The sequence below is a fragment of the Ruditapes philippinarum genome, unplaced genomic scaffold (assembly GCF_026571515.1).
Source record: "Ruditapes philippinarum isolate M1 unplaced genomic scaffold, ASM2657151v2 ctg5099_1_1_1_1, whole genome shotgun sequence".
NCBI classification, from domain to species: Eukaryota; Metazoa; Mollusca; class Bivalvia; order Venerida; family Veneridae; genus Ruditapes; species Ruditapes philippinarum.
This window is the reverse complement of record NW_026865797.1, coordinates 68,391-77,534: the sequence shown is the minus strand read 5'-3', so window position 1 is coordinate 77,534 and position 9,144 is coordinate 68,391. Positions and strand designations below refer to the sequence as shown.

At 34.1% G+C, this 9,144-nt stretch overlaps 1 protein-coding gene across 1 annotated transcript; it reads right to left on the bottom strand.

The window, feature by feature from the left end:
- Positions 1-4,649: 4,649 nt before the first annotated feature.
- On the bottom strand, positions 4,650-9,144 carry LOC132730370 (N-acetylglucosamine-1-phosphotransferase subunits alpha/beta-like). The gene is made up of 5 exons (XM_060716277.1): positions 8,988-9,144; positions 8,451-8,752; positions 7,973-8,107; positions 6,182-6,283; positions 4,650-5,164 (listed from the first exon to the last, which is right to left on the bottom strand). The coding sequence occupies exons 1-5, from the start codon at positions 9,057-9,059 to the stop codon at positions 5,032-5,034; spliced, it is 744 nt and encodes a 247-aa protein (XP_060572260.1). The 5' UTR covers positions 9,060-9,144; the 3' UTR covers positions 4,650-5,031.

The following is a 9,144-nucleotide window of genomic DNA, read 5'->3' as shown; positions in this document are numbered from 1 at the left end:
TTTTTTCTTCTTAATCTATTTGGGCCAACATCCAATGGTTTATGAGCATCATTCAGTCAGTCCACAATTTTAGTTACAAAAGATGGTAATTTTACTCAAAAAAATGCCTTGTACATGAAAAGTCAAAGAAAAAGCCCATAAACCCTTGATATAAGCACATCTGTCTGTAGGTTGATCAATGTCCCAGTCTGTCTTTCATATCTCCAAAACATTAAAACTGTAAGTGTTGTAAAACTTTCTAAGAATGGTTTTCAGCACTTGAACTCGAGCACTTCGGCTTTTTTGACATAAATTTTTAGAGATCAGCAGAGTTATGGCCCCTGATAAAACTTTAACAGCCATGAATCTTTCCAAGAACTTTTGTGAGCATGTGAATAAACGCACTTTGGTAAATTGCCGCAAATTAATTGGAGATCAGAACAGTTATGGCCCAATGTTTAGCAAAAATTAATATTTGTGGATTTTTTTGTCACAAGAAACTCCAAGCTGCTATGTTTATTCGAGTAAAAGATGGGATAATCCTTAATAACCACAGGACTGACTTGGATGGAATTTAATTGGAATAACACATTGGAAAGCCTACTACAATACAATCTGAACTGGAAAAGAAAGCTAAAAATAGAAACAAATTGTAATTGCAACCTTCTTCCACGGACCTTAATTGACAATAATGGCCGGTGCTTCTCCTAATACTTCAGTGGGCAAATTTTAATGAAACTTATTTGGAATGTTAAGCTTTTTAGAATTATGATGGCTAATGCTTGTTGTTATTTGCACCCTAGCGACTTTAAATAAATTTGGTAATGTATTATAGATTTAAGAAATTTGTCATGTATAATTGGCCTTTTAGTCTATACAGAATGTATTTTACGTTGATTGTAAAGGAAGCTATAACGTTATAGACATATATTGTACTTCTGTATCCGTTCCTAGTACCAAGCAGTACTAAGCGGTGAGAGGAAAGTTTCATGCTCAAGTAAACAAAGGTTTTACTCTAATGGGGTTCAAATAAACACGGCAAGAAATCCTCACATTCCTTTGAATTACGCGTTAAACACTGCTTACATTTATTATCCCCCGCCGATGGAATCGGGAGGGGGATATAGTTTTGGCGTTGTCCGTCCATTCGTCCGTCCGAATTTCGTTTCCGGAGTAGTTCTCTGCAACTACTGGCTGGAATTCAGCGAAACTTTATGGGAATCATAAATATCAAGAGGAGATGCGCATATCGTCAGCTTGTTCCGGTCAGACCCTTTGACTCAGAGTTATGGCCCTTGATTAGTTATGTTGTATGCATATAGAGTAAAAATTGTTTCCGCACTACTGCTCTGCAACTACTGGCTGGAATTCAACGAAACTTTATGGGAACCTTCAATGCCAAGAGGAGATGCGCATATCGTCAGCCGTTCCGGTCAGACACTTTAACTCAGAGTTATAGCCCTTGATTAAAAATGCAGTATGCATATGGAGTAAAAATCGTTTCTGCGCTAGTTCTCTGCAACTACTGACTGGAATTCAACGAAACTTTATGGGAATCTTCAATACCTAGAGGAGATGCGCATATCATTGCCTTGTTGCGGTCAGACACTTTAACTCAGAGTTATGGCCCTTGATTAGTTGTGCAGTATGCATATAGAGAAATAATTGTTTCTGCGCTACTTCTCTGCAACTACTGGCTGGAATTCAACGAAACTTTATGGGAACCTTTAATACCAAGAGGAGATGCACATATCGTCGCTTTGTTCGGGTCAGACACTTAAACTCAGAGTTATGGCCCTTGATTAGTTATGAAGTATGCATATAGAGCAAAAATCTCTACCGCGCTACTTCTCTGCAACTACTGGCTGGAATTCAATGAAACTTTATGGGAACCTTCAATACTAAGAGAAGATGCGCATATCATTGCCTTGTTGGGGTCAGACACTTTAACTCAGAGTTATGGCCCTTGATTAGTTATGCAGTATCCATATAGAAAAATATTCGTTTCCTCACTACTTCTCTGCAACTACTGGGGGGGGGGGGATTCAATGAAACTTTATGGGAACCTTCAATACCAAGAGGAGATGCGCATATTGTCGCCTTGTTCGGGTCAGACATTTTAACTTAGAGTTATGACCTTTGATAACTTAGGCAGTATACAACCAGAGCAATAATCGTTTCCGTGCTACTTCTCTGTAACTACTGGCTAGAATTCAATGAAACTTTATGGGATACTTAGAAGAGATGTGCATAAAGTCGCCTTGTTCCGGTCTGATACTTATAACTCAGATTTATGGCCCTTGATTAGTTATGTAGTATGCATACATCTCATTGGCATTTCCAGATATTACTATTTAACACAATGTTATGGCTCTGTTATTGCCCTGAATATTTATCAAGTTCAAAGAATATTACTGTTTATGCCATGATTAATATATAAATAAAGCCTTATGTCTTCAGTTGTTGTGTAAAAAAAAGCAGTACTCGGCGGGGGATATAAATTCAACGAATTTGCTTGTTTTATATCGTGGTTGTGAGGTACTTATAGCCACAAGGGTAACTTTTTCCCGTTGTTTTACATAGAAAAAAAAAACAACTTTCAAATTTCTTTTTGGGAAGAAATAACAAGGCCTTTGAGATTAGATGAGATAGTTGACCTGTAAACTTCTACCAAGTTTGCTCAAATCATGCTACTGGTGGCGAAATTGGCCCCTATCCATCGATCATTTGGTTTGCTAGGGATGTAGATTTTATTTATGTCTTGAGTTAGATGAAAACCTGCTTGAATTAGATGGAAAATTAATCAGAATCTATAAATAACTACAAGAAATATCATGTGGACAACCGTATGAGTCGCACATATACAAGGGAAATGACAGTGCATTTTTGCCCCTGTCTATATACACTGTTTTGACTACTGAGAATGACTTGATAAGCATCCTTACTCTACTAAATGAAATATAATGTAAATCTTCACAATCTATAGATGGTAAAATGATCAAAGAAGTTACTATTAATTTGCCGAATAATATCATAAATGTAACTATCGAGCAGTATCATAATATTTAGAAGGAAAAAAAAAACTGGTACCAAAAATGCAACAAATGCAACATATAATTTTAAACGCCCACATACCACTTTTTCATTAGTTGTATAGACTCATTATTGCTTTTGATGGCCATCAGCCCGGTGCATAAATTTCTAGGACCGTCAAGCTGCATCATATTGTCCCTGGAAAAATGGATTTGGGTCATTTAACCAAACGGAAACTGTGTCTGCGTAAAGAATATTCGTTCCTTTCTCTAAATATCTTAGAATATAAGTTGGCCTGCCCGAAGCAAGTTCCATGAAACCTTTAGATCCATATACAACAGCCGACCTAAGTGAAATCCTCCAGCTCCTAACAAGAGTGTATCTTGGTCTTCCATTTAGTTGGCAAAGTTTAAAAAAACACAACATCGTCCTCGGCAATGACTATCATGGGGTAGTCTACATGTAGCTTATTGTAGAAATGAATCCAGTTTTGAAAGAAGTCCAAATACGCATCATTTACAGTGATCAAAATTGTCCAGTTTTTGTTGAAATACTTCGCGGACTCGTCTTTTCTGACTGGGTATTGGTATTTTATGTATAAAGACGTTGAGTAACAATAAAATACAAATCAAAGACAATCCAAGTAAAAATTTCCCTTTTAAGTTAATGTCTGTTAGTTATTTTTTGTCTAGATGATATGGTATTAGAATCAAACGGTGCAAATTTATATATGCATTTTTAAGTGGAAAAGCTTTTATAGCTACTTAAAGTCTGCACTTATGCCCTCATTACAAAGAAACTGCATGATGTAAAATATTGTTAATGGGTTTTATTTGTTTAAATGTTGTAAACCAATAAAAGATCATTTGAATACTATGTTTCTATCACTTTCTCTGTCGTCACAAGACAAAAAATGAGCCAATCCATGGGCATGCTCTGGAGTGCGGGTAACTAATACCTGCACTACAGTTAACGCACTGTGCATGCATATGTATACGATTAAACTCTGACACATTTTCAACAGATATGTTCCCAAACTGTGATACAAAGATTTGTTTTTTTTAATTCAAACACAGAACAGTGGTATTAGATTGGTCGGAATCTGGCACAAAATTTCTGATGTTCAATGAAAATCATGAGATTTAAGATACTGTAGAGTTCAGAATTTTTTTTTATTAAATCTCAAAGCCAACAAAAAAGCAAACAAAGTTAAGTACTGATACCGCTTTTGAATGTCGTTAATAAGGTTTTAAATATTGTCTTTTGATAGCAAACTGAGGAGATTTTAAAATGATCAATGATATATAGAGGATACATTGTATTTAAGTTTTTCTTTATCTAAATACTTTATTATCATCGAGTGATTTGAAAATAAATATTTCATGACTGGCGGTAAAATGCTATGACAGTTAGAACTTCAGCAACTTCTATAAAATAATGTTTAATGATAGATCAAAATTTGTTTTGGTTCTTCTTCTGAAATTTGTCCATCCTCACTTAACTAAGCTTCCTGTCAATCAACTGAAGTTTCATTACAATTATTGATTTCTTAATAGTATCTATATTATTGATTTCGTACATGTATGACAAGTACATGTTACTTGAAAAAAAATAGTATTTGATTTCTTTTATATTGATGGTACATGTACTGACAAGTACATGTTATAATTACTTGAAAAAAAAAATTATGTACATGATGATGTTCTATATATAAATCAGAATTGAAAGGTATGTCCTGTTCTGATGAAATGAATGTTTTAGAATAGTCTCTAAAATTGAAAATGCTGCTGGTTCGGATAATTGATGAAGTATGTTCATGCACGCATGGGTAAAGGCAAGATACAATCCACGCTCGAAAGCACCGTTTAAGCACAACATTTTTAACATGAAAACAGGTTTTATTTGAAGTTTAGCAACATCCGGCCACAGCGATATTTGTGTTTATTCAAGCCTTTGATTTTCACTTTTGTATTTCATGGCAACACAGTTTGTTCAATTAAATATGATTCTTTTATTAATTCACATTTCATTTTCAAACTTTGAACGTTCTGGGAAATATTCTTTGAAGAATTTTGTTATGACGTCACCGTTACGCGCAACGTCCACGTCACTCACTTTGTTACCCATGTGATCATTTATACAAATGAACTTCCTGAAATAGTAAAATGTACATTAAATTTTATTCAATTTTAATATCGATATAGTAACATTTTAATTAAAACGGATATCTTAAAAATGAAATGGTAGCTATTTAGTCCTACAGGTCAATATTTACTAAATTCAATTCTGCAAAAAGTAAACTTGTTAATTATTGCTTTTTGTCACTGACCCACTTAGGAAACATTGATGGTCTATAAGAATACTAGGGAGTGAGGAGACTTTTTTTCTTGACAGAAAGAAAAAGGACATAACCCTAGAAAAAGGTAACTCAGAGTAATGAATCCTGTGTCCATCGTGTATGATAATTAAAATGAACAAGCAACTTATTCCCGTCTGTATAGTTTTAGAGCGGTGCACGATAACTTGTCAAATACGACAGTTTGTGGAATACGAGATTAAGTCGCATACGTCAGTTCGTCAACAAAGAGACTACCACATCTAATTGAAAAAAGTTTTAATACTTCGAAAATAAATTTTAAACCTACGACAATTGAAATCGCCCAACCCAACCACACAAGTTTTGAGGCGGTCTTGATTTGATGGCTTTAACGGTAAGTAAATATGAATAATGATCAGCTTGATCAAAACTACTGTTAACTATATGATCAACGCATCATATGAAGAAAAAGAAGATCAAAAAAAAGTTTGAGTGAACTGTTTCGCATCCACAATCTATCAAGATATTTGGTTACATTTTTAGTTTGTAGTTAATTTCTCCATTGACGGTACATTCAGTGTGGCACCGTAACATTTATATTGATCAGTTTTAGAGATATCAACTTGCACGCAAAACTTTAACCTTTAAAGTGGACGGCGACGTCGACCAATAGTACTCCCTATTCTTCGAATAATTGAGCTAAAATAATGAAAAAATATTTTAAACAATTCAAATGTATGGGTAAACATAACTGATTTTCTACGTAATTAGTACATATTATTTGGATTTTTAAAATGATTTTTTTTAGCTTTGAAAAAAAGAAACGGGTGATGTTGAATGTATGTTTCATACTTATTCTTTTTACTCAAAAGGTTGGCCAGCGACGTCTGCAAATGATGAAAGTTCCCAGTAGCAAAATATGCATAGTCATCATAATCTTTGTAACTCGTCGCTCTGTAAATATATAAGACTTTAATTACTTATTTATCATCTCTAATACAATAAAATCCCCACTTAATTCACTGTTATTTCAATATTTTCTTTCAAGAAATTGTAAATTGAAAATTTAACATTTTGAATAAACCAAGTTACATTAATACGCGTGACGTCAAAGATAACGTGAAAAACAATTTATGTCCCTTTACTGTTAATATACAAACATATATAAAAAAAATTTTTTTTATAAGATTATACAAAACTGTTCTATTTATACAATAACACTATTTATAATGACGAAGACATCTTGATCCACGAGAAGATTTTCTTTTAAGTAAAAATGGATCGTCGGTTGAAGCCCATCGTCGGATACCCACGGCCGAACCATTAACATTTATCAGCCTTGGGATTTTTTTGCCGATATTCAGTCGATTAGAGGTGTGTCAAAGGCAGCTTTTTCATTGGCTGCCTCACGATTTCATGAGGCGATTAAAACCAATCAAAACGCTCGTTTTGTACGACGTTCGGTATTACAGACAATATTGCGACAACCATAGACGACGTGAAAAGTTCAACATCGAAAAATTTAACGATTTCCAGCAAGAAAGTATAGATAATTTATTTTTACAGCGTGATGTTTTCCTTTCTGATTGATATCTGCTTGCAGATGAACTGATTTGGCGATAGTTTTTGCAATTGATTTTAGCAAGACACGTACAACAGTTTTTAACCGCGGGCGCTGCCATTTTGTTTCTTATTGTTTTTTACCTCCGCTGTTGAAGAATATAGATTTGTTAAACGCGATGTCATTGGTAGATATTTTAAGCACCTGTTGCTATAGATCGACGCAAATCGATTCATTTTACCCACGGTTGATTGCATGTTATGTGACATGTTTATCAATCTTGGGTATCCGAGGATGGTTGAAGCCTTACACAAGCCACACCCATACCCTTTTGGGGGTTGGGTTAAAGTCACACCCAACACATTAAAGTTCATTTGGCGTTTTTCAGCTTTTACAGGTGGAGGAAGACTTCAGGTGACTCTCAGTGCATTATTTCAGGCAGGATCGGGCATCAAATTTCCATAAGCTAGCTAAACATATTTCTCACATGAAAACATTCTAAAATCCATGGCAAGATACGGACCCACAGTGGTGAGAAGCAAGTGGATTGAAGTCAACGACCTTAACCAATCGGCCACGGACGCCCAATGACCATGGTTATTACACTAGTTTTACTCTGTTTTAAAAAGCGGACTCGAGAGTGGTTCATATATGTTTCAGGCTTTCATCGCAGGCAAAATAAAAATCAAGAACACACAAATATTAGTTTAGTTTAATCATATATATATTTTTTCTTTCTGTACAAAACAGATACAATGTTACATGCAAACATTTATAAGACAAAGATTTATCGAAAAAAAAATTTACTGTATTTACATGGGTGCTGTAGTTGTTAATAAAAAGCAAAAGGTTCGAACTACAAATTTATACAACATAAGAGAGTTGGCGTTCCCAAAAATCATTGAAGGCGTACTTAGCATCAGAAATAAAAAAAAAATTTTTTATAAAAGGCCAATTTGTGTTTTAAATGTTTTAATATTATGAATACCGTTTAAAAGAAACTGAAAAAATAAACGTTTTTGAGATGTAGAATTTCTATAGATATTAATAAGCCGTTAAGTTTATTTTGTTCTATTACTTACATTGGTCTCCTTATTTCCTCACGGCATGTATTTGTCTTTGGTAACATCAAGAAATGATAATATGCAAACCCGTGTTGAAAACTGTGTGGGTCACGAAACCTGTTAGAAGATGTTCTCTCCCATTCTTTTGGAAACCTTATAAAAAATATTTCTTATAAATGAGGCGGTGATAATCGTCCTTACAAATTTATAGAACTTAAGCATGCAATAACAAATGGTTTTATAATACAATAAATTTAAAGCTGATAATTTCTCTCTCTAGATGAGTATAACTCTTCGCCAAATACTCTTTTTTTGCTAGAAGTTACTTTATAGGCGATTAAAAAGATGTATTAAGCTCATCGTAAAATAAAATAAGTATGTGAGCAAGAATCACTAGTTATTGTATAAATGAATGATTTAGTTACGAATTACGCTTTAAAAATCTATATATTGACATCATTTAGAATCTTGGTCAACTTTCATACAAATAATTTACCGATCCTGTAGAGCGTCCATTGTGTCTACGTCAGTAATGTAAGGCGCATGCGCCGGAACTCCTCGTTGCGCATGCCCAAACGCTTTGTCAAATGCTATTGAAGTATACACAAGACTTCCAGAAAATGGTCCGTTAAAACTCATTATTAATCTAGACTGTGTCTGCTCGGTAGGGTAACAATATTTGCCATTCCATTCGCAACCACTGCTGTTATTACAAAACTTCTCAATATGTCTTCTGTATAAGTTAAATTTGTTACATTTGTCCATGTAATTTGGAACCTTTTCAGCACCAAATCTGATCTGTTAATGGATAAAAGAAATGTCCACAGTGTTATATTTATAGGATTAATTTTCAATGAGCTTCACAATATTTCAATATATCTGTCTGCTGAAACCCTTAACTGGACGTCGTGTAATTGTATAAGCTATACACGAGACTTTATATTTCCCTTATTGCACAATGCATGTCATTTATGAAAAAGACTTTTAAATTAAAATACAACTGTCGACTGTATTTAAATAAATAGACACTTACTTTGAAGCCTGTTTCGTTGGTATAAAAATCCTCCAATCCAACTGGTTTGCCAAAGAAAAAATCATCATTCATGTACAAAAAACTTTTAGACAAACGTGGTATACGATGAACATGGCATGCTATAGCACCAGCATTAAATGTGGGCAGGTGACTTAAG

Excerpts from the sequence above, each read along its gene's own strand:
- LOC132730370 (XM_060716277.1), bottom strand. The coding sequence starts at position 9,059 with ATGAATGATGATTTTTTCTTTGGCAAACCAGTTGGATTGGAGGATTTT. Across the intron at positions 8,753-8,987 it reads CCAACGAAACAGGCTTCAAA|ATCAGATTTGGTGCTGAAAA; the intron begins GTAAGTGTCTAT and ends ATCCATTAACAG. Across the intron at positions 8,108-8,450 it reads ATGGACGCTCTACAGGATCG|GTTTCCAAAAGAATGGGAGA; the intron begins GTAAATTATTTG and ends ATTTTTTATAAG.